This window comes from Mobula birostris, chromosome 9, assembly GCF_030028105.1.
Source record: "Mobula birostris isolate sMobBir1 chromosome 9, sMobBir1.hap1, whole genome shotgun sequence".
NCBI classification, from domain to species: Eukaryota; Metazoa; Chordata; class Chondrichthyes; order Myliobatiformes; family Myliobatidae; genus Mobula; species Mobula birostris.
The window spans coordinates 132,491,094-132,517,865 of NC_092378.1; the positions used below are offsets into that span (position 1 = coordinate 132,491,094).

At 42.4% G+C, this 26,772-nt stretch overlaps 1 protein-coding gene across 1 annotated transcript in view; it reads left to right on the top strand.

Annotated features, from left to right (window-relative positions):
• shisa9a (shisa family member 9a) overlaps nt 1-26,772 on the top strand; it is a 369,503-nt gene that overhangs the window by 309,056 nt on the left and 33,675 nt on the right. The window contains exon 4 of the mRNA XM_072269532.1: nt 2,385-2,529. Within this exon, the coding sequence (XP_072125633.1) occupies nt 2,385-2,529 (145 nt within the window). The remainder of the gene's footprint in view (nt 1-2,384; nt 2,530-26,772) is intronic.

Sequence of the window (26,772 nt, forward strand, 5' to 3'; positions counted from 1 at the left end):
TTATGTTTCACTGTTGAATTCTGCACACCACCACATTTTCTATTTTTCTCCTTTTCTTAGTGAACAAATGGCTCCAAATGAACCATACACTCAGCAAACACTTTATTAGATACTTGGTGTAACCTAATAAAGTGACAAATGTGTGTACGTTTGTGGTTTGCTGCTGCTGTAGCCCATCCATTTCAAGGTTCAATGTGTTACGTGTTTAGAGATGTTCTAAACACACCACTGTTGTAACATATGGTTATCTCAGTTACTGTCACCATGAACCAGTCTGGCCATTCTCCTCTGACCTATCTTGTTAACACGGCAAATTTGCCTGCAGAACTGTGGCTCACTGGATGATTTTTTGATTATTTTGCACCATTCTCTTTAAACTCTAGAGACTGTTGTGCACGAAAATCCCAGGAGATCAGCAGTTTCTGAGATACTCAAACCATCTCTTCTGGCACCAACAATCATTCCACGGTCAAAGTCACTTAGATCATATTTCTTCCCGATTCTGATGTTTGGTCTGAACAACAACAACTGTTCCCCCTGACCATGTCTGCATATTTTTATTCATTGAGTTGTTGCTACGTGATTGGCTGATTAGATATTTACATTAACAAGCAGGTGTAAAGGTGTTTCTCACAAAGTAGCCACTGAGTGTAAATGAAGAAGCATAAAGTTTGTATCACAATGAATGAACACAAAAGATTCTGCAGATGCTGGAAGTCTAGAGTAACATACACAAAACGATGGAGGAACTCAGCAGGTCAGGCAGCATCTATGGAAATAAATAAACAGGATCCCTGATGAAAGGTCTCAGCATTAAATGTCAACTACTTATTCCTCTCCACAGATGCTGCCTGACCTGTGGAATGCCTCCAGCACTCTGTCTGTCTTAATCTCAATTAATGGGTACCAGTCCAAAACTGTATTTGGGCCTAAATTTTTCTTTTGGTAAACTGTAATCACTTAAAGCATACAGACTCAAAAAGAAAATACTGGAAACACTTAGCAGGTTGGGATGATCTGTGAAAAGACAAATAGAGCTAATGTTTCAAGTGAAAGACCCTTTCTATGAAAAGCCTTTGATCTGAGAGGTTTCCACAATGCAGTCTGACCTGCTGAATTGCTGAGTGTTTCTGCGTTTGTTGTTTATGTATAACATCCCCAGCATCTGCAAGTTATTTTTTTAGATGCTCCAGGTTACCTTACTGCTTGATGGTCTGTGGAAAGATCAAAAAGGTGATGTTTAGAATTCTAAGACTATTTGCTTCGCACTATCGAATCTTGGTTAAGTGTACACTAAGCACGTTAAAAGGCTCATGGTATCTAATATGTCAAAAAGTAGAGAGGGAGATGGTCAGAGGGTAGACAGATAGCAAGGAAATTCTGCCTCTCTGGACATATCTCCCAAAACTTTGAGGGAGAAAAATGAAGCATTCACTATAGTTCTGCAGAAAGACAGAAGCTGGTGCTGTGTGCTCTACCACTAGGCAAAGACAAAGTGGGCCTTCAGGTTAGAAAATCAAGTAAAATGCTGCAAATCTGAAACAAAAAAAAAGGACAGAAAATGCTGAAAACTCCCAAGAGGTTGGGTTGCCTCATTTCTGTGCTATATATTCAATGTAATTAAATTCTACAGTGAACTGCAGAGAACAAAAGCTAGATAAGCAAGCCTCTTTTATATGCAGATCGCAGCAAATTAGTGAAGAGAGTAAGAGGCCGACATTTTTAATAATGCCATACAAGTAAACCTGTGAGAGCAACTGTTGCTGTTCTTGTAATTGGGCTGCTGTATTATCCTGTTCAATGTACCAGTGCCCTGAATTGTTAATCTATCCTGATCCTTTTGTTCCACATTTTGCCAAAAGTTTAACCTCACCCAAGCCATCTGAAGTATATTCTTTCCAAAGGTGTAATATTGGAAGAGCATCTTTAATTTCTCTGGGGTATTTATTATCCATTGGAAATATGCAACCCCCACAGGAACGGGCTGTACTGAGGATAATTTCTTATTGTATTTTATTCATGATTTTGCTTGATTGTACTGTAGGGACAATGGTAGAATCCATATACCAACGAGACTGAAATCACAAAGGCAGAGTTGTTGGGATTGAGCACAATAGTCTTGTGAAACAATTTCCTATTATCTGAGCTCACGTTAACATGGTATAAATCTCTGTTGGCTTCATTTGCAGTGTTAATTGTCCCAGGTCACTGTATTGTGCAGTTTTCATGTACTATTTCCTTTTACTAATGAGCTTTATCTGTTAAATGGAAATACAATCTCTTCTATGGTCGTGGGTGGAGATTATGATTAATGCTTTTCACACGTTGTATTCAAAATGAATATTTTGTGTTCTTTTCTTAAATATTTTGCAGACCAGACACAGATGAATAATGTGGGCCCAACCTACCCTCTGATCTCACAGATGGCCCAACCTCATTCTTATTCCACCTTGGGCCAAGGTTCTCACTCCTTTGAACAGCAAGTCCCTGGCAAGGAACTTAACAAGTACGCCTCACTAAAAGCAGTGGGTAAGTCATTGAGAGTGGCGCTTGATGCCTTCTGAAATGGTACTTTCTGTGCAACCTCCCATATTCATGGTATAAGTCAGACCGCGTTTGGACCAATGGATTCATTGCTGGGCGCCATGGTAATGTAGCGGATAGTGCACCACTGTTACAGCTTGGCGTGTTGGAGTTCAGTTAGATTATGAGAACACTCAGTCCTCTTTTATCGTCATTTAGAAATGCATACATGCATTAAGAAATGATACAATGTTTCTCCGGAGTGATATCACAGAAAACAGGACAAACCAAAGACTAACACTGGCAGAATCACATAATTATAAAATATAGTTACAGCAGTGCAAAGCAATACCATAATTTGATAAAGAACAGACCATGGGCACAGTAAAAAAAGTCTCAAAGTCCCGACTCGATCGACCCCCGAGTCCCTGATAGCAGGCAGCAAAAGGGAGAAACTCCCTGCGATATCCAGGCACCGTCAACTTGCCGATACCTTGGAAGCAGCCAACCACAGCCGACACTAAGTCCATCCATCCGAAAACTTCGAGCTTCCAACCAGCCTCTCCGATACAGCCTCCCAAGCACCTTCGACCTCTCCCCGGCCGCTGAAACAAGCAAAGCCGAGGATTTCGGGGCCTTCAGCTCCGGAGATTCCGGTTACCATACAGTAGCAGCGGCAGCGAAGCGGGCATTTCAGAAGTTTTCCAGATGTTCCTCCGTGCTCTCACGTCTATCTCCATCAAATCAGAATTGTGCACGGTCCCCTACTTGACAGATAACAGACATCACCACCGAAGTGGCCGCACGCGCTGCCGTCGTGCCGCCATCTTCTCCCCCTCCCGGCAATTCCGACAAGTTCTGTAAAGAGTTTGTATGTCTTTCCTGTGATACACATGAGTTTCCACTGCGTGCTCTGGTTTCATCCCACAGTCCAAAGATGTACTGTTTGGTGGGCTAAATGGTCATTGTAAATTGTCCTGCATTTAGACGAGGGTTGAATCAATGGGTTGTTGGGCAATGTGTCTCACTGGGCTGAAGGACCTATCCTGCGCTGTATCACTAAATAAATAAAAATAAAACAAATAAATAATGGATTTGCGAAAACCTTTGACAGAATCTGCACCACTACTCCCTCTTTGTGATACCAAGACAATTCTTCCTAATATCCTTCAATAGTCCTGAATGTGATAAACCCAGATGTGTGTCAGCCCCAACAATATGGCAGAAATGACTGGAATAGATTCATCACCACCTGCAGCCAGGTATGAGTTCTGTGGAAAACTACAATCTCTGCAACCTAAGTGGCAGTTCTTGAATTTATAACTCTCCCTGCAGCCTGAAATCATTGCAAGTACGATAATAAAACAACAGGCAGCATCAATAAAAAGATCATATTTGCTAATGATTTTCATAATTCTGATATTTATTTGGATCTTGTTAGGACAAGGATACACTCACATCAATCAAACCTTCACCTGCTGCCTTTAATCACCCTTTATGAAAACAGAGCATTTTTGTAATCTCTCCAAATTACCCTTGGGCTAACCATTCAGATACTTTGCAATATTTATTAGTGCAACGCCTCGGACTTGTCTGCATTAAATTTTACCTGCCATTTTTTTCAGCCCATTTTTGCAGCTGGTCTAGATCCTGCTGCAAACTCCGATAGTCTTCCTTGCTGTCCACTATACTGTCCAATCTTGGTGTCATCCACAAATATACTGATCCACATTATCATCCAGATCATTGATCTAGATGACAAACAACAACAAACCCAGGACCGATCCCTGCGGCTCTCCACTAGTCACAGACTTCCAGTCAGGGAGGCACCCATTTACTAATACTCTCTGGCTTCTGTGAAGCCAGTGCCTAATCCAATGTACTGCCTCATCTTCAATGCCAAACAACTGAACCTTCTTGACCAACCTCCCATGCAAGACCTTGTCAAATTCCTTGCTGAAGTCCATGTCAACAGTATCCACTGCCTTGCTTTCATCAACTTCCCGGCTAACTTCCTTGAAAAACTCTATTAAGGTTGATTCGACACAACCTGCCATGCATGAAGCCATTCTGCCTAACCTTGCTCAGTCCAAGTCTATCCAAATACTCATATATCTGGTCCCTTAAAATACCTTCCAATAACTTTTTCACTACTGATATCAGACTCACTGGGCAAGCATTTCCTAATTTATTCTTAGAGCTTTTTTAAAGCAGCTGAATAATATCAGCTATCCTTCAGTCAAGAATATATCAATCTCCGCCTTAAAATATAGATAAAGTTTTGACCTCCACAGCTGCCTGTGGCAAAGAATTTCACAGATTCACTACTACCTGGCTAAAGAAATTCCTCCTCATCTCCATTCTAAAAGGACACCCCTCTATTCTAAGGCTGGTCGTCCGGTCTTAGACTCTCTTGTCATAGGAAACAACTTGTCCACATCCATTCTATCAAGGCTTTTCACCATTTAATAGGTTTCGATGAGGTCACCCCTCATTCTTCTGCATTCTAGTGAATACAGGCCCAGAGCCATCAAACAATCCTCATATGACAAGTAATGTGCCTCCAAGTACCCTGAGACCTCATCCTTAACAATCGACTCCAACATCTTCCCAACCACTGAGGTCACAATAACTGGACTATAATTTCCTTTCTTCTGCCTCTCTCCCTCCTTGAAGAGTGGAGTGATGTTTGCAATTTTCCAGTCTTCAGGAACCATTCCAGCATATAGTGATTCTTGAAAGATCATTACTAATGCCTCCACAATCTCTTCAGCCATCTTTTTCAGAACCCTGGGGTGTACACCATCTGGTCCAGGAGACTTATCCACCTTCAGACCTTTCAGTTTCCCAAGAACCTTTTCTCTAGTTATGGCAACTTCACACACTTCTGCTCCTTGACACTCTCAAATTTCTGCCACACTGCTAGTGTCTTCCTTAGTGAAGACTGATGCTAAATACATATTCAGTTCATCTGCCACTTCCTTGTCCTCCATTTCTACCTCTCCAGCATTGTTTTCAGTTGTCTGATATTCACCCTCACCTCTCATACACTTTATGTACCCAAAGGAACTTCTGGTATCTTATTTAATATTACTGGCAGGCTTACTTTTGTATTCCACCTTTACCTTCGTAATGACATTTTTAGTTGCCTTCTGTTGGTTTTTAAAAGCTTCCCAATCCTCTAACTTCCCAACAACCATAAAAGTTGCTGGTGAACGCAGCAGGCCAGGCAGCATCTCTAGGAAGAGGTGCAGTCGACGTTTCAGGCCGAGACTCGTCGTCCTGTGTGTTGCTTGAATTTCCAGCATCTGCACAATTCCTGTTGTTTGCCCCTCTAACTTCCCACTAAATTTTGCTCTATTATATGCCCTCTCTTTGGCTTTTTTACGTTGGCTCTGACTTCTCTTGTTCGCCATGGTTGTGTCATCTTGCCTTTAGAATACTTCTTCCTCTTTAGGATGTATGTATCCTGTACCTTCCAAATTGCTTCCAGAAATTCCAGCCATTGCTGCTCTGTCATCATCCCTGCCAGTGTCCTTTTCCAATCAATTCAGGCTAACTCTTCTCTCTTGCCTCTGTAATTTCCACTGTAATACCAATACATCTGACTTTAGCTTCTCCTCAAATTTCAGGGTGAATTTGATCATATTATGATCACTTGCCCTAAAGGGTTCTTTTACATTAAGTTCTCAAATCAATTTCAGTTCATTGCACAACACCAGTCCAGAATAGGTGATCCCCAAGTGGACTCAACCACAAGTTGCTCTGAAAAGCCATCTTGTACGCATTCCAGAAAGTTCCCCTCCTGGAACTCTGCACCAACCTGATTTTCCCAATCTACCTGCATATTGAAATCCCCATAACTATTGTAACATTGTCCTTTTCACATGCATTTTCTGTCTTCTATTGTAATTTGTAGACCATATCCTTACAACTATTTGGGGGTCTGTATGCAATTTCCATCAGGGTCTTTTTACCCTTGCAATTCCTTAGCTCTATCCACAATGATTCAACACCTTCTGATGCTCTATCACCTCTTTTTAATGGGTTGATTTTTTTTTTTACCAACAGAGCAATGCCTCCCCCTCTGCCTTCCTGCCTGTCCTTTTGATATACTGTGTATCGTTGAACATTAAGCTTCCAGGTACAATCTTCTTTCAGCCATGATTCAGTGATGTCTACAACATCATACAATGCCAGTCTGAAACTGTGCTACAAGTTTATCTACCTTATTCTGTATACTGTATAACAGCTTCAGTCCTGTATTCACCCTTCTTGATTTTGTCTGCCTTTTATGTTGCAACTCATCCTGTTGACTACAATGTTGCCCTGTCAACAGCCTCTCCTCTCTACACGTTTCCTCTGTCTAAACCAGCTACGTCATCTTCAGCACTATCAAACGCCTTTCCTACGATACTTCTAGTATTGAAAGATACACAGCCCAGGACACTAGTCGCACCATGATCAACCTTTTGATTCCTAACTTTGTCTGAGATCTTACCAGCATCTGCCTCCAAAACCTCTCCACTAAATGTTCTGGCACTCTGGTTCCCATCCCCCTGCAACTCTAGTTTAAACCCCACTGTGCAGCATCAACAAACCTTCCCGCTAGGATATTAGTCCCCCTCCTCCAGTTCAGGTGCAAGCCGTCCCTTCTGTACAGGTCCCACCTTCCCTGGAAGAATGCTCAATGATCCAAAATCTTATGCCCTCTTTCCTTGCCACATATTAAACTGTGTAATCTTCCTAGTTCTGGCCTCGCTAGCATGTGGCTATGAGTAGCAATTCTGAGATCACAATCTTGGACATCCTGCCCTTTTACTTAGCACCTAACTCCCTGAACTCCCTATGCAGAACCCCGTCATCCTACATGGACCATGACTTCTGCCTGTTCACCCTCTCACTTAAGAATGCTGAGGACTTGATCCGAGATATCCCGGACATTGACACCTGGTAGGCAACATACCACCCGGGAATCTTGTTGTCGGCCACAGAATCTCCTGTCCGTTCACCTAACAAACACATCCCCTATCACCTCAGCGTTCCTTTTCTCTCCCACTTCCCTTCTGAGTTGTGGAGCCAGAGACCTCTCTATATGTCTTACCTATTACCCCCTCAGCCTCCTGAATGATCCGGTTTCATCCAGTTCCAGCTCGAGCTCCTTACCACGGATTGTTAGCCGCTGTAGCTGGATACACTTCAGGGGCTTTAGAGGTCTCCCAGCCTTTCCACATCCTGCAAGAGGAACATTCAACTATCCTGCCTGGATCTCTGCTGTCCTAGCTGAGCAGATATAAAGAAGGAAAGGAGAAAGAACTTAACCTTGAGCTTTTCTTTCTTTTCTCTAACTGAAGCCTCTGTTCACTGAACTCTTAAAGAGCTCAGGCCTCAAGATTACCACCCTGACTCTGTCCACTCAGATGATGGCCGCTGCACTTGGCTCCCACCTCCCTTTAATTTGCTCTTGCTAATCAATCCCAAAAGCCAATTGGTTGCTGGTCAAAGTTCTTTTTTGCTGTAGAGATCCGCTGCTGGCTTTTCTAGTTGTCAGTGGACCTGAGTGAAATCCCCTTCTTCCGATGTCTAGGTTGGTTGCTGAACTTTTTTTCTTACCAGATCATTTCTGATACTATCAAAATTGGCCTTTCTCCAATTTAGAATGTCATCCCAAGGACCAGACCTCTCCTTTTCCATAATTCCCTTGAATCTAATGACTTTATGATCACTAGATGCAAAGTGTTTGCCTACACAAACTTCGGTCACCTGCCCTGTCTCATTCCTTAATAGGACATCAAGTATCACACATTCTGTCATTGGGACTTCTATGTGCTGATTATGGAAACTTTCCTGAACATATTTGACAAACTCTATCACATCTAGTCCTTTTACAATATGGGAGTCCCAAACAATATGTGGAAAGTTAAAATCACCTGCTATCACAACCTTATGCTTCTCGCAACAGTCTGCAATATCTCTACAAATTTGTTCGTCCAAATCCCTAGGACTGTTGGGTGGTTTGTAATATAGCCCCATTAATGTAGTTATACCTTTCTTGTCGCTCAGTTCCATACATAACGCCTCACTAGATGTGTTTTCCAGTCTAATCTGACTGAGCATTGCCTTGACATTTTGCCAGCCTTATGATGCCTCCCCTCCCAATGAGTTCTTCCCACTCTAAAATGCCAGAACTCCGGAATATTGAACTGCCAATCTTGCCCCTCCTGCAACCAAGTCTCACTAATGGCTACAATACCATAATTCCAAGTGTTGATCTATGCCCTGAACTCATCTGCCTTACTCATCTGCCTTTCCTGCAATTGAATTGCATTGAAGTTTATGCATTAAGGCATCCGTTAGTCTTGCGAGACCATGGATCTGCACCTGGAAAGTCTTCACTCTCCAGGGCGCAGGCCTGGGCAAGGTTGTATGGAAGACCAGTAGTTGCCCATGCTGCAAGTCTCCCCTCTCCACAACACCGATATTGTCCAAGGGAAGGGCATTAGGACCCATACAGCTTGGCACCAGTGTCGTCGCAGAGCAATGTGTGATTAAGTGCCTTGCTCAAGGACACAACACGTTGCCTCAGCTGGGGCTCGAACTCACGACCTTCAGGTCACTAGTCCAATGCCTTAACCACTTGGCCACGTGCCCACATGCCAGTTAATGCAACTTAGAACATTAGTCCCACCATGCCCAGCCTTTTGGTTCCTGACTTTGTCTGAGGTCTTAACAAAGTCTGACTCCACAACCACTCTACCAGCTGTTCTGGCACTCTGGTTTCCTGCCCCCTGAAACTCTAGTTTAAACTCCCCATGTAGTACTAGTAAGCCTTCTCTCTAGGGTATTAGTCCCGCTCTGGTTTAAGTGCAAACCATCTCTTATGTACAGATCCCACCTTCCCTGGAAGGCAGCCCAATGATCCTAAAATCTGAAGCCCTCTGTCTGACACCAACACCTTAGCCTCGTGCTAAACTGTATGACCTTCCTTCTTCTGGCCTCACTAGCAGGTGGCATGGGTAGCAAGCACAACCCTGGAGGTCCTGTCCTTTAACTTAGCACCAAGTTCCCTGAAATTACTTTGCAGAACCTCATCCCTCTTCATACCTATGTCATTGGCTCCTATATGGAGCACATCCTGTGACTGCTCACCCTCCCATTTAAGAACGCTGAGGACATGATCCGAGATGTCCTGCACCCTGGCACCCAAGAAGCAACATACCATCCAGGAATCTTGTTCAGAATCAGAAACAGAATCAGATTTATTACCACTGGTATACGTCATGAAATTTATTGTCTTTGCGGCAGCAGTACAATGCAATATTAGAAAAAACGTGAATTAGAGTAAATATATGTGTATGTGTGTGTGTGTGTGTGTGTGTGTGTGTGTGTGTGTGTGTGTGTGTGTGTGTGTGTATATATATTCAATAGTTAAATAAGTAGTGCAAAAGTAGAATTTAAAAAAGTAGTTCATGGCTTCAATGTCCATTTAGGAATCAGATGGCAGAGGGGAAGAAGCTGTTCCTGAATTGCTGAGTGTGTACCTTCAGGCTTCTGTACTGCCTTCCTGGTGGTAACAGTGAGAAGAAAACATGTCTGGGGAGTGCTTAAAGAATGATTCAGAATTCATCCTGTTCCAGCTCCGACTTAATGCGGACTGATAAATCTGCAGCTGGATGCACTTCTTGCAGATGAAGTCGTCAGCGGTACTGCAGGTCTCTCTGCCTTCCCATATCTCGCAAGAGGAGCATTCCACTATCCCGCCTGGCATTCCTACTGCTCAAACTGTAATTATAAAGAAGGAAACAACAAATAAATTGAAAAACATTCTACCTACAGCTTTTCACCTTCTGTCACTCAAGCCTCGAAGAGTTAATGCCTCACCTCTTCACTCTAACACTGTCCACGCCAACAATGGCCATTCCAGCAAAGGCTGCTCTGCTTGCCCCTGCCTTATTTTTATTTGCCCTTGGTAATGAATCCTGATCTCTGAATTGCCCCTGTGCAAACAGTGAAACTGCTGCAAAGCATTGCTTTTTAATGCTTACTCATCGACCTGTGTGAGTCGCCCCTTTTCTCGCTCCTAGTCTCTGACTGGCCGCTGTTCTAACACTGAAACTCCTGTGAAGCACTGCTTTTAAATGCACAGTTCCCAACCTGTGTGAGCCATATCTTCTCTCACTCCTGATCTCTGATTGGCAGCTGTTTAAACACCTATAATCTGGATATATAATCCTATAATCTGGATTAGCATTCTAGTGCAGTGATGAGAGGCACAAGAAGCATATAGTTGATGGCAGGGTTTCTGTAATGGATGGCTTTTCTAGACATAAATACTGTTCTATTACTACTATTTCCAATGCACCAACTCAATTATATTGAGATCTTCAGTAGTCCATGAAATGACTAATTTTGTTGTTATCCAGAATATTAAAATTTATGCTATCCAAAAAACTGGCCTCATAATTTACGTGTGTGCCCTTTCAATGATACAATTTTCAGGAAAAATTTAGAGATTTCTCACTGCTGTCCAAATAAAAGCTGTTTTTCAACCGTCATTACAAAAATTTGTCATTTTCCTCCTTGTGAGACCTTGACAAGCACAAATTGTCTGTCACAATCCCTCTGTTACCATAGTAACGTACATCAACAGTACTTTGCTGAGACATCCTGAGCTTGTGTTAGACAGGTTTTAAATGCAAACCCTTTGCTTTCAGGTTTGCTTGCCACAGCAGTTTTCAGCATTGCAGCTACTCCATAGGACTTCTGCCGTAATTTTGGCAGGTCCTTGTTGCTATGGATGTGAGTTTAGCTGAGTCTCAGCTGCTCTAGATTTGAGGAGTTGCCCACTTCTTAGACAAAGACAGAGCAGAGGGTCACTGCACATTACCCAAGTAGTTTTTTAGTCAGTGACAAAGAATGGAAGCTCACTTAGATCAAGGTTAAAATCCAATGCACCAATTTTAATTAAAGTGTAATAGCCTGTTCTTGGCATCGTCTAGCTGCAATGCAAGAGAGGTCACTCAGCGTTCCCCTTCCCTGCATCCTCAACCCTACCGACCATGGCTTTTAAAGCAGACGCCCTTTAAATCTCAAAATCCCACTTCTGGAAGTTCCCGCTCTGACTCCATGAAGCTGGTGGGAGTGTGGTTGGTGGTGGTGGGGTCAGGGCTGCAGTAGAAGCATGGATGTCTGACTGATTATGGGTGCCATTGCTGGAGCCCAGCATGTGAGGAGAAATGGGGGGCCAAGTTTCTCATCTTGGGGAGGCTTTCTTGAGGAGCACTCAAAGGTGGCACTGTGGGAGCTATAAGCTGTAAGCAACACATTGATTAGAATGGCACAGGCTGAATATACTCCCACCCAGGTAGAGGCTAGGCTACAGAGGATAATGGTGTGCTCCACTATCTCAGATAGAACACAGAAGGCAGAATAGTACAACACAGGAACAGGCCCTTCAGTTCACAAAGTTGTGCCAAACTAATTAAATCAGTAATCAAATGCTTTCTGCCCACACAATGTCCATATCTTTCCATTTCCTGCACATTTATGTGACTATCTGAGAGCCTCCTGAATGACTTTATCTCGAAAGACCTTCACCCTAGTCAATGCATTCCAGGCGTCCACTACTCTGTGTAAACAAAAAACTTGCCCCACACATTTCCTTTGAACTTTCTCTCACTTTAAATGCATGCTCTCTGATCTTTGGCATTTCAATCCTGGGGAAATGATACTGGCTCTCTATCTATGCAACTCATAAACTTACAAACCTATATCTGAACTCTCCTCAGCCTCCACCATTCCACAGAACACAAATCCAACCTCTCCTTATAGCACATACACTTTAATCCAAGCAGCTTCCTGGTAAACCTCTTCTGTACCCTCTCTATAGTCTCAACATCCTTCCTATAATGGGGTGACTGGAACTGTATGCAATACTGCAGATGCAGCCTAACTAGAGTTTTATAAAACTGCATCATACCTTGCCATCTTTATCATAAGATCATAAGACCATAAGATATAAGAGCAGAAGTAGGCCATTCAGCCCATCGAGTCTGCCCTGCCATTCAGTCATGGCTGATCCAATTCTTCCAGACATCCCAACTCCCCTGCCTTCTCCCAATACCCCTTGAAGCCCCAGCTAATCAAGAACCTATCTATCTCTGCCTTAGATGCACCCAATTACTTCGCCTCCACAGCCGCTCGTGGTAACAAATTCCACAGATTTACCACCCCCTGACTAAAGTAATTCCTTTGCATCTCTGTTCTAAATGAACATCCTTCAATCCTGAAAAATGCCCTCTTGTCCTAGACTCCCCTACCATGGGAAATAACTTTGCCATGTCTAATCTGTTCAGGCCTTTTAACATTCAGAGTGTTTCTATGAGCTTCCCCCTCATTCTCCTGAACTCCAGGGAATATAGCCCAAGAGCTGCCAGACATTCCTCATACAGTAACACTTTCATTCCTGGAATCATTCTTGTGAATCTTCTCTGAACCCTCTCCAATGTCAGTATATCCTTCCTAAAATAAGGAGCCCAAAACTGCACACAATACTCCAAGTGTGGTCTCATGAATGCCTTATAGATCCTCAATATCACACCCTTGCTCTTATATTCTATACCTCTAGAAATGAATGCCAACATTGCATTTGCCTTCTTCACCACTGACTCAACCTGGGGGTTAACCTTTAGGGTAGCCTACCAAGGACTCCCAAATCCCTTTGCATCTCTGTGTTCTGAATTCTCTCTCTATCTAAGTAATAGTCCGCCTGTTTATTTCTTCCACCAAAGTGCATGACCATACATCTTCCAACATTGTATTTCACTTGCCACTTCTTTGCCCATTCCCCTAAACTATCTAAGTCTCTCTGCAAGCTCTCTGTTTCCTCAACACTACCCGCTCCTCTACCTATCTTTGTATCAGTAGCAAATTTAGCCACAAATCCATTAATCCCATCATCCAAATCATTGACATACATCGTAAAAAGCAGCGGTCCCAACAACCAGCCCTGTGGAACTCCAGGGGTAACCGGCAGCCAGCCAGAATATGATCCCTTTATTCCCACTCTCTGCTTTCTGCCGATCAAACAATGCTCCACCCATGGTAGTAACTTCCCTGTGATTCCATGGGCTCTTATCCTGCACCTATTGTCTATTGTCTATCGGCTCTTATCTTGCTAAGCAGCCTCATGTGTGACACCTTGTCAAAGGCCTTCTGAAAATCCAAATACACCACATCCACTGCATCTCCTTTGTCTACTTTGCTTGTAATTTCTGCAAAAAATTGCAATAGGTTAGACTGGCAGGATTTTCTTTTCAGGAAACCATGCTGGCTTTGGCCTATCTTGTCATGTGCCTCCAGGTACTTCATAATCTCATCCCTAACTATCAATTCCAACAGCTTTCCAACCACTGATGTCAGGCTAATAGGTCTATAGTTTCCTTTCTGCTGCCCTCACCCTTCTTAAATAGCGGAGTAACATTTGCAATTTTCCAGTCATCCGGTACAATGCCAGAATCTATTGCTTCTTGAAAGAGCATTGTTGATGCCTCCGCAATCTCTCCTGCTACTTCCTTCAGAACCTGAGGGTGCATTCCATCAGATCCAGGAGATTTATCCACCCTCAGACCATTAAGCTTCCTGAGCACTTTCTCAGTTGTAATTTTCACTGCACATACTTCACTTCCTTGACATTCTTGAATGTCCAGTATACTGCAGATGTCTTAGTTTGTTCAGGAGCATTTAAACTAATGTGGCAGGGGCATGGGAACAAGTGCAGAGAGACAGAGTGGTGTAAGATGAGGGTAGAAGAAAAAAGTAGTAAGGTGAAAAGTAAAGGTGGCAGGCAGGCAAATCCAGGGCAAAGGTCAAAAAGGGCCACTTTTCAACATAATTGTATAAGGGCTAAGAGTGTTGTAAAAGCAAGCTTGAAGGCTTTGTGGGTCAATGCAAGGAGCATTCGTAACAAGGTTGATGAACTGAATGTGCAGATAGTTATTAATGAATATGATATAGTTGGGATCTCAGAGACATGGCTTCAGGGTGACCAAGGATGGGAGCTCAACATTCAGGGATATTCAATATTCAGGAGGGATAGACATGAAAGAAAAGGAGGTGGGGTAGCATTGCTGGTTGGAGAGGAGATTAACGCAATAGAAAGGAAGGACATTAGCCGGGAGGATGTGGAATCGATATGGATAGAGCTGCATAACACTAAGGGGCAGAAAACGCTGGTGGGAGTTGTGTACAGGCCACCTAACAGTCGTAGTGAGGTTGGGGATGGCATTAAACAGGAAATTAGAAATGTGTGCAATAAAGGAACAGCAGTTATACTGGTTGACTTCAATCTACATGTAGATTGGGTGAACCAAATTGGTAAGGGTGCTGAGGAAGAGGATTTCTTGGAATGTATGCGGGATGGTTTTCTGAACCAACATGTCGAGGAACCAACTACAGAGCAGGCCATTCTAGACTGGGTATTGAGCAATGAGGAAGGGTTAGTTAGCAATCTTGTCGTGCGAGGGCCCTTGGATAAAAGTGACCATAATATGGTGGAATTCTTAAAAAGATGGAGAGTGACATAGTTAATTCAGAAATAAAGGTTCTGAACTTAAAGAAGCGTAACTTTGAAGGTATGAGACGTGAATTAGCTAAGATAGACTGGCAAATGATACTTAAAGGGTTGACGTTGGATATGCAATGGCAAGCATTTAAAGATCGCATGGATGAATTACAATAATTGTTTATCCCAGTTTGGCAAAAAAATAAACCAGGGAAGGTAGTGCACCTGTGGCTGACAAGGGAAATTAGGGATAGTATCAATTCGAAAGAAGAAACATACAAATTAGCCAGAAAAGCAGCACACCTGAGTACTGGGAGAAATTCAGAGTCCAGCAGAGGAGGGCAAAGGGCTTAATTAGGAAAGGGAAAAAAGATTATGATAGAAAGCTGGCAGAGAACATTAAAAATGACTGTAAAAGCTTTTATAGATAAGTGAAAAGAAAAAGATTGGTTAAGACAAATGTAGGTCCCTTACAGTTGGAAACAGGTGAATTGATCATGGGGAACAAGGACATGGCAGATCAATTGAGTAACTACTTTGGTTCTGTCTTCACTAAGGAGGACATAAGTAATCTTCCGGAAATAGTAGGGGACTGAGGGTCTAGCGAGATGGAGGAACTGAGGGAAATACATGTTATTAGGGAAGTGGTGTTAGGTAAATTGAAGGGATTAAAGGCAGATAAATCCCCAGGGCCAGATGGTCTGCATCCCAGAGTGCTTAAGGAAGTAGCCCAAGAAATAGTGGATGCATTAGTGATAATTTTTCAAAACTCTTTAGATTCTGGATTAGTTCCTGAGGATTGGAGGGTGGCTAATGTAACCCCACTTTTTAAAAAAGGAGTGAAAGAGAAACCGGAGAATTATAGACCGGTTAGCCTGACATCGGTGGTGGGGAAAATGCTAGAGTCCGTTATCAAAGATGTGATAACAGCACATTTGGAAAGCGGTGAAATCATCGGACAAAGTCAGCATGGTTTTGTGAAAGGAAAATCATGTCTGACGAATCTCATAGAATTTTTTGAGGATGCAACTAGTAGAGTGGTTGGGGAGAACCAGTGGATGTCGTATATTTGGATTTTCAAAAGGCTTTTGACAAGGTCCCACACAGGAGATTAGTGTGCAAACTTAAAGCACATGGTATTGGGGGTATGGTATTGATGTGGATAGAGAATTGGTTGGCAGACAGGAAACAAAGAGTGGGAATAAACGGGACCTTTTCAGAATGGCAGGCAGTGACTAGTGGGGTACCGCAAGGCTCAGTGCTGGGACCCCAGTTGTTTACAATACATATTAATGACTTAGACGAGGGAATTAAATGCAGCATCTCCAAGTTTGCGGATGACACAAAGCTGGGCGGCAGTGTTAGCTGTGAGGAGGATGCTAAGAGGATGCAGGGTGACTTGGATAGGTTAGGTGAGTGGGCAAATTCAAGGCAGATGCAATTTAATGTGGATAAATGTGAGGTTATCCACTTTGGTGGCAAGAACAGGAAAAAAGATTATTATCTGAATGGTGGCCGATTAGGAATAGGGGAGGTGTAACGAGACCTGGGTGTCATTGTACACCAGTTATTGAAAGTGGGCATGCAGGTACAGCAGGCGGTGAAAAAGGCGAATGGTATGCTGGCATTCATAGCAAGAGGATTCGAGTACAGGAGCAGGGAGGTACTACTGCAGTTGTACAAGGCCTTGGTGAAACCACGCCTGGAGTATTGTGTGCAGTTTTGGTCCCCTAATCTGAGGAAAGACATTCTTGCCATAGAGGGAGTACAAAGAAGGTTCACCAGATTGATTCCTGGGATGGCAGGACTTTCATATGATGAAGGACTGGATCGACTAGGCTTATACTGGCTGGAATTTAGAAGATTGTGGGGGGGAACTTATTGAAACGTATAAAATCCTAAAGGGATTGGGCAGGGTAGACGTAGGAAGATTGTTCCCGATGTTGGGGAAGTCCAGAATGAGGGGTCACAGTTTGAGGATAAAGGGGAAGTCTTTTAGAACCGAGATGAGGAAAAACTTCTTCACACAGAGAGTGGTGAATCTGTGGAATTCTCTGCCACAGGAAACAGTTGAGGCCAGTTCATTGGCTATATTTAAGAGGGAGTTAGATATGGCCCTTGTGGCTAAAGGGGTCGGGGGTATGGACAGAAGACAGGTACAGGGTTCTGAGTTGGATGATCAGCCATGATCATACTGAACGGCAGTGCAGACTCGAAGGGCTGAATGGTCTACTCCTGCACCTATTTTCTATGTTTCTACGTTTCTATGTCTTCCACTATGAAGACTGATGCAAAATACGCATTCAGTTCCTCTGCCATCTCTATGTCTCTCATTACAATATCTCCAGCGTCATTTTCTATTGGTCCTAAATCTACCCTCAACTCTCTCTTATCCTTTATATACTTAAAAAAGCTTTTAGTATCTTCTTTGGTATTAGTCGCCAGCTTCCTTTCATAATCTAGCTTTTCCTTCCTAATGATCTTCTTAGTCTCCTTCTGCAAATTTTTAAAAGCTTCCCAATCCTCTATGTCGCCACTAGCTTTGGCTTCAGTGTATGCCCTCTCTTTTGCTTTTACTTTGGCTCTGACTTCACTTGTCAGCCATGGTAGTGTCCTTCTGCCATTTGAAAATTTCTTCTTATTTGGAATATATCTGTCTTGCACTTCCCTTATTTTTCACAGAAACTCCAGCCATTGCTGCTCCGCTGTCCTTCCTGCTAGTGTCCCTTTCTACTCAACCTTGGCCAGGTCCCCTCTCATGCCAGTGTGATTTCCTTTATTCCACTGAAATACCGGCACATTGGAATTTAGTTTCTCTTTCTCAAATTTCAAAGTGAACGTGATCATATTGTGATCACTGTTCCGTAAGGGTTCCTTAACCTTAAACTCTCTTATTACCTCTGGATCATTGCACAACACCCAATCCAGCACGACCGATCCCCTAGTGGGCTCGACAACAAGTTGTTCTGAAAAGCCATCCCTTAGACATTCTACAAATTCTCTCTCTTGAGGTTCAGTGCTAGCCTTGTTTTCCCAATTCATTTTCATGTTAAAATCCTAAACGATTATCATGACATTGCCCTTCTGACATGCTTTTCTATCTCCTGCTGTAATTTATAATCCACATCCCGGCTGCTGTTTGGAGGCCTGTATAGGACTGCCATTAGGGTCCTTTTACCCTTGCCATTTTTTAACTCAACCCATAGAGACTTTACACCTTCCAATCCTATGTCATCCCTTTCTAATGATTTAATATTATTTCTTATACACAGGGCCACACCACCCCTTCTGCCCACTAACCCTTGGATGTTCATCTCCCAATGTCAGCCATCCTTTAGCCAAGTTTCAGAGAAGCCCACAATGTCATACTTGCCGGTCTGTAGCTGATAGTTATCACCCTATCAAGTTGTGTAGTCACTTTCAGGGAGCTATGGATTCGGACTCCAATACCAGCACTGTTAAGGAAATTGTGTTTACAATGTCCTGTCTCTGTACATTTGATATCACAAGGTGCAACACTTGTCACTGATCCCCATATCACCCACATCCTTCCTCTAGCTAAATACAGATGCTAAGTACTCATCTGAGATCTCACTCAGAACCTCCGCCTCCAAGCATATCTTCCCTCCATTATCCTTGGGTGGTCTTAACTCCTCTGTAGTTTCCTCTTGCTCCTGGTATATATATTGAATGCCTCAGGATTCTCTTTAATTCTACTTGCCAAGGATTTTTTCCTTGGCTCTCTTAATTACTTTCTATACTTCTTTCCTGTCTTCTTTATAATCTTCAGTTTGATTTTTGCTTCCTAAACCTTACATACGTTTTCTTTTTCTTCTTGACTAAACTTACGAGCTATCTCGCCACCCAAAATTCTCGTACTTTGCTTTCCCGGTCTTCCCTTCTTACTGAAACATACCCGTTCCGTACTCTGTGCAGTTGGTCTTTAAACATGCTCCAAAGGGCAGGTATGGACTTGTACAAAGACCCTTTTTCCCAATTAACTTTCCCTAGAGTCTGCTTAATACTCTCTTAATTTACCCTGAGCCAATATAATATTCTCCTGCATGGTCTGTACTTATTCTTATCTGTAGCTATCTTAAAACTTCAGGAGTTGTGATTACGTTTCCCTCACTGAAAGGTCAGCCAGCTGGCTGGGGTCATTACCCAACATCAGTACCAATATGGCATCTTCTTTTGTTGGACTATCTACATATTGATGTAAAAAATCCTCCTGGATCCACTAACAAATTCTGTTCTGACTAATCCTATTGTTAGAAAGAGGATCCAGTCCGTATCAGTGAAATTGAAGTCATCTACTGCAACAGCACTACTGTTTTCACATTTCCCTAATTTGCATGCATATTTGTCCCTCAGTATCCCCGTGGCTATTGGGTGGTCTGTAGTATAATCGCATCAGAGTGATTTATTAATGAATTCCTTGTTAAAGGCCTTCTGAAAATCCACGTAAATGTCCACTGACTCTCTTTTGTCTATCCCGCTGTTATTTTCTCAAAGAATTCCAATAGTTTTGTCAGACAAGGTTTCTCCTTAAAGAAGCATGCTGATTTTGACCTATGTTATCATGCGCTTCCATCTGTATAATGGTCTCTAACATCTTGCCAACCACTAAAGTCATGCTAACTGGCCTATAATTTCCCGTTGTTTGCCTCCCTTCCTTCTTAAAGAGTGAAAGAGTGAAGTGCCACTTGTGATCTTCCAGTCCTCTGGAACCATTCCAGAATCTAATGATTCTTGAAAAATCACTTCTAGTGTACCTCAGTCTCTTCTCCACAATCACAATCTCTTCAGCTACCTCTTTCAGAACCCTGGTTGTTTAACATCTGGCCCAGGTGACTTACTCACCTTAAGACCTTTCAGCTTCCCGAGCGCCTTCTCCTTAGTGACTGCATTCACTTTTATCCTCTAACACTCTCGGATTCCTGCCCTGACTAGCATGTGGCACCAGAGGTAATGTTGCAGACAGTCCAGAAAGTGGCAAGCAGTCCAGTAATATTGCAGGAAGTTCAGAAAGTGACTAGAATACTCATTGAGATGAACATGCAAGATGTTATATTGATGTTTATGAGGGTCATTTCAGTGTCATCAAAGTAAGGCATAAAGGAAAATGGTGTCATGTTTAAGGAATTGGATGAGGAAAGGATTTTGAGGATGGTGGTTTGGGAAGACAGAAGGAAAGCAAAAGTATTTTGATGCTTCACTTAGATTTTCATCCAGTAATTTCAGCAGAACAAGCACCTTGCTTAGTGGACCATGAACCATTTCAGCTTTAACAAGCTGTAACGCCTGCATATAATATCAAAGTGCAGAGTATACTTGACTCATGAGGATAAGTGACTCCAGGCAAAATGTTAGATGTGCAGCCAAGCTTATTAAGGACCATCCACAGCCAATCCCTGGAGGAAACTTCCAATTGACTCTTCTGCAGCAAGCACATGTAAGATTTTGAAAAGTAAAAGGTCTTTCTTATTAGAAAGGGGGAAACAGACTAAGAAAAATAGAGGTAAATCTGCTGGATAAATTAGAATGGATAAATTTGGAAAATCAAGATTTTTAGAGTCTCGTGGTTGCGATGTTTGATTTTCAACCTTGGAACATTTAGACTCACTGAACCAACAAGAAACCATTACATTTAAAAAATTCATATCTACAGTTTCTTTCCCCATGAGTGCAAAGCATATCTAATTGTGGAACCATCACCTAAAACAGTTTAGGATACACCCCTAGTCTGAACTATTGGAAAGAAACATATTTAGAGAAGCTCCAAGGTTATTTGATATTGAGAATAATTGTTGTGTTCCAATTTTATGCGATTATCATCCCACAAGAGACCAAGTAATTGACCTGCATTTTGAAAGTTTATTGAGACTCTCAAAATGTAGTTATTATCAAAGTATACCAAGTTCTATATTGTTCTACTCAGCATAGTTTCTGCCAAAAATATTTTAATCCAGTAAGAAAAAATCATTATTTTGTATGGATTACTGTCCTGGAATAAAAACTATTTACAGATTACTATAATATACTTAAAAATATATTTCACACAGTGCTAAATTAGATTATGTGTAAAGGTGGCAGCATTGTCAATAATGGCTCTACTGATTGAATCTTTGCCCCAGCTTCAGAAGAGTGTGATTCAAATTCTTCTCCAGAGAGTTGATCAAACAGTTAAGGCCGATTTTCCACTGCAATACCAAGGGAGTACAATGCTGATGGAAATGCTGCCTGTAATTTTAGATATTAAACTGGCCCTGTCTGGTACATCAGGCAGATTTCTGAGATCCTGTAGTACCATTCTGCTGCTATGGGTTCTTCAGACCAATACTTAACTTTCAAACAGCGTCACTAAGGCACAGAACATGCGGGTTATTGTCAGATTATTATTTTACTGGATCTTAGTTCACATAAATTGTTTTGTGTATTTTCTACGTTCCATAACTACATGATGGCACAAATGCCCTCGAGGGTGTAAATTTCCAAGACTATTTGATATCTGGAAGTGTATTAGTCATTGTTTGTGAACACTATTGTAGTTGGCAGTTTGTGCAGAAGGTCTCATGCCACCAGGCTCAGGAACATTTAAACCCCTACAAACATCAGGCTCCTGAACCAACATGGATAACTTTTCTCAGCCCAACTCTGCACAGTCTACAGACTTACTTTCAAGGGCATGACAACTCATGTTCTCAGCATTATGCAGCAATTTGTGAATTTAATCAGAATCAGAATCAGGGTTAATATCACCGGCACGTGACATGAAATTTGTGAACTTAGCAGCAGCAGTTTAATGCAATACATAATATAGGAAAAAATGAAATAAAAATAATAATAATAAATAAGTAAATCAATTACAGTGTACATATATTGAATAGATTAAAAATGTGCAAAAAACAGAAATACTGTATATTAAAAAAGTGAGGTAGTGTCCAAGTGTTCAGTGTCCATTTAGGAATCAGATGGCAGAAGGGAAGAAGCTGTTCCCAAATCGTTGAGTGTGTTCCTGCAGGATTCTGTACCTCCTACCTGATGGTAACAGTGAGAAAAGGGCATGATCTGGGTGCTGGAGGTCCTTAATAATGGACGCTGCCTTTCTGAGACACCGCTCCCTGAAGATATCCTGGGTACTTTGTAGGCTAGTACCCAAGATGGAGCTGACTAGATTTACAACCCTCTGCAGCTTCTTTCAGTACTGTGCAGTAGCCCCTCCATACTAGTGATGCAGCCTGTCAGAATGCTCTCTACAGTACACCTATAGAAGTTTTTGAGTGTATTTGTTAACATGCCAAATCTCTTCAAACTCCTAATGAAGTATAGTTGCTCTCTTGCCTTCTTTATAACTACATCGATATGTTGGGACTAGGTTAGATGCTCAGAGATCTTGACACCCAGGAAAGTGAAACTGCTCACTCTCTCCACTTCTGACCCCTCTATGAGGATTGGTATGTGTTCCTTCGTCTTATCCTTCCTGAAGTCCAGAATCAGCTCTTTCGTTTTGCTGACATTGATTGCCTGGTTGTTGCTGCGGCACCATTCCACTAGTTGTCATATCTCACTCCTGTACACCCTCTTGTCACCACCTGAGATTCTACCAACAATGGTTGTATCATCAGCAAATTTATAGATGGTATTTGAGCTATGCCTAGCCACCCAGTCATACGTATATAGAGAGTAGAGCAGTGGGCTAAGCACACACCCCTGAGATGCACCAGTGTTCATCGTCAGTGAGGAGATATGTTATCACCAATCAGCACAGATTGTGGTCTTCCAGTTAGGAAGTTGAGGATCCAATTGCAGAAGGAGGTACAAAGGCCCAGGTTCTGCAACTTCTCAATCAGGATTATGGGAATAATGGTATTAAATGCTGAGCTATAGTCGATGAACAGCATCCTGACATAGGTGTTTGTGTTGTCCAAGTGGTTTAAATCCATGTGGAAAGCCATTGAGATTGCGTCTGCTGTTGACCTATTGTGGCAATAGGCAAATTGCAATGGGTCCAGATTCTTGCTGAGGCAGGGGTTCAGTCTAGTCATAACCAACCTCTCAAAGCATTTCATCACTGTCGATCTGAGTGTTACCGGGCGATAGTTGTTAAGGCAGCTCACATTATTCCTCTTGGGCACTGGTATAATTGTTGCCTTTTTGAAGCAAGTGGGAACTTACATCCGTAGTAATGAGAGGTTAAAAGTGTCCTTGAATACTCCCACTAGTTGTTTTGTAGAGGTTTTCAGAACCTTACCAGGTACTCCATTGGGACCTTCCGCCTTGTGAGGTTTAACTCTCTTTAAAGTCAGCCTAACATCGGCCTCTGAGACAGAGATCACAGAGTCATCTAGTGCAGCAGGGATCTTCACAGCTGTAGTTGTGTTCTCCCTTCAAAGTGGGCATAGAAGGCATTAAATTCATCTGGTAGTGAAGTATCACTGCCATTCATGCTATCGGGTTTCGCTTTGTAGGAAGTAATGTCTTGCAGACCCTGCCAGAGTGGCCGTGCATCCAATGTCGCCTCCAACCTCATTTGGAATTGTCTCTTCACCCTTGAAATAGCCCTCCGCAAATTATACCTGATTTTCTTGTACAGGCCTGGGTGGCTAGACTTGAATGCCACAGATGTAGCCCTCAGCAGACGACGTACCTCCTGGTTCATCCACGGCTTTTGGTTTGGGGATGTACAGTAAATCTTTGTGGGCACACACTCATCCACACAGGTTTTAATGAAGCCAGTAACTGCAGCATACTCATCCATGCTCAAAAATGAATTCCTGAATACAGTCCAGTCTGCTGATTCAAAGCAGTCCTGTGGGCGCTCCTGGGCTTCCCTTGTCCATACCTTCTTGGTCCTCACTGCTGGTGCTGCAGTCTTCAGTCTCTGCTTGTATTCAGGGAGTAGAACTACAGCCAAGTGATCAGACTTCCCGTAGTGAGGATGTGGAATAGCATGGTAGGCATTCTTGATGGTGGTGTAGCAATGGTCCAGTGTGTTGTTTCCTCTGGTATTGCAAGTCATCTGTTGATGGCGATCTATCTATCCATCTATCTGTTTATTGCACAGTTTGTCTTCTTTTGCATGTTGCTTGTTTATGTATCGTTTTTCATAAATTCTATTGTATTTCTTTATTTTTCTTAAATGCCTGCAAGAAAATGAATCTCAAGGTAGTGTATTGTGACATATATGTACTTTGATAATAAATTTTCTTTGACTTTGACCTTGAAAATGATTAAGACTGGGTTATCTCATTTTAATTATGTTGATTGAGGGATTATATATTGGTCCCAAACACAAGTAAAACTTTTCCTGGCTGTCTTTTTCATTAAGTGTTAGCCTGGAATTTTGTGCTGTAGTTTCTGTGGTGAGCCTTGAACCTACAATGCTCAGAGTCAAAAATGTTACCCACTAAGCCACCGCATTTTACATACAACACTTGGTCTTTTAGTTTTGTACCAGCAGCAGCCATTGTATTCAGATGTAATTTCTGTGGGGAGTTTCTTACTCTTATGGAATATGGGAAGAAGATGGTGCCAGATGGACAGTTCACAAAACTACTTCTTTTACTCTTCTTTCAAATATGATTTTGCTGTTACTGGAACCTGTCATTTATATTTTGACGGTGTGTTTTTGGGCTGATTGAGTGATCTGGTTCTTTGCTGTTTCCAAGAGAGTTCAATGAGGTTTCAACTGAAGGCTAAGAAGTTTGGAGAGGGGGCACAAGCCCCTGATCAAATCCATTTCTCACTGATCTCGCCGATTGGAGTGCCATGGAAGATGAAATTAATAAGAATGAGAGCAGAAGGCGAGTGGGTGTTCAGTGCTGTATGTCTGCTTTTGAACGGGCTCTCCCTCTCTCCCTCTTGCCCACTGCTCCCAGAGGAAGGTGCCTGTATGTGACCGGTCTCTCTCTCGTTCGCGGTTGCTCGCTGCACCCAGAGGAAGGTGCCAGCGTTTGACTGTTCTCTCTCACCCTCTCGCTCGATGTTGCCGGAGGATGATACTTGTGTCTTGGGCGAGGTTTAATCGACGTTTGTGGATTGAACTCTGTAGTTCATGTTAAGATGTGGTTCTCGATTATGGTTACTCCTTTTTTATTGCTACTTTGTGCAATTTTTATCAGGGTAGACTGGCTATGCAGCCTGCAGTCAATGAAAATTTCTTTTTATGATATAAATTTTATTGAATTCTTTCACAAATTTTTCCCCGAACCCTTGAGTCAGTGTTGAAATTATGTAAATCATAGCTACAAAACATAAAGTTATCCATAAAATAAAAACAAATATCAATATAATAACCATGTGTGTCTATTTAGACCTCTAATAACATAAAAGACTGCCATTCGGCAATATGCTTCACCACACATTTGCCACTATTCCCCCCCCCCCGCCCAGGAAACCTAAATATTTGCCCCATGTTTGTGTATAGATGTCCGATCTATCAAACTGTTTGTAAGACATGCATTCAAAAGCTGCCACTTTGGCTATTCTGTTTGCATGCGCTGGTCGTGCATGCAGCCAGTTACAGTTGCTCCGTAGTTTCTTACTTTTAAACTTTTTAACGTAGTTATTTATTGTATTTTTTTTTTCTCACGGTAACGCGTGGAAGCTGCACCCTCTCTAACATGCTGGTGGAGAGAGTTTTACTTGTTTTTTTAGCGCTGGAATTAATTACATTCAGACACGTCTCGTCAGCGTGGCAGCTGGATGGCCACATTGTGTATTCCAGGGACCAATTGATTGCGCTCATGCCCGCCGGTTTAGTGAACAGAGCAGTGGACAGACCGGCTGAAATCTGGAGGAAAACACACAGAGGATGCAGAGGGGGATCAAAAAGGCGAGGGAAGAGGACTGGGTCGAGACAACAGAGGCTTATGGAGAAGAGAAGTTGTAAGCCGTGTCTCCCCTCTCTCATCATGGGAAATGTGAGATCACTGGGGAATAAAATGGACGAACTGACTGCGCTTGTCAGGAGTCAGAGAACATTTCGGGAGAGCAGTGTCATGTGCTTCACTGAGATGTGGCTGCACGAGGACATACCCGATCAAAGCGTTTCCATAGAGGGCTTCCAGACTGTTCGAGCTGACCGGAATTGCACTGAGAGCAGTAAGCGTAAAGGAGGGGGGCTGGCGGTTCTGGTAAATAACAGATGGTGCAATCCTGGGCATATTACGATCAAGGAATGTGTCTGTAGCCCGGATATTAAACTTTTTACTGTTGGACTTCGGCCATATTTTTTTTTCCAAAAATACTTTATTCAGAAATATTACAAAATAAAAATAATTACATACAGAAAAAGAAAACCATTCGTTGACTGTGAGTCCTTATTCAATACAGTTATTAATAAAATTTTGCGTTGACTCTGTTCATTTACAAATGAAAGATGTTTACAGTAAATCATGTGTTTACTCTCAACTCTTGGTCAAGTGTTAAGACTTATTAACAATCAAAATTTTCAACAATAAAGGCAGGCAATGGCTCTAATACTTTCCCAAATTAACAAGGGAAATCTCGCATGCAATTGTGGTTGTTGTGTACATCCCTCCCTCTGCCAACCCGACATCGACGTGTAACATCATTTACACCGTCATAGCCAGATTACAAACCCAGCACCCGAGTGCCCTCATTACCATCTCGGGTGACTTCAACCAGGTTACCATGGCTAGAACACTGCCCAACTTCACGCA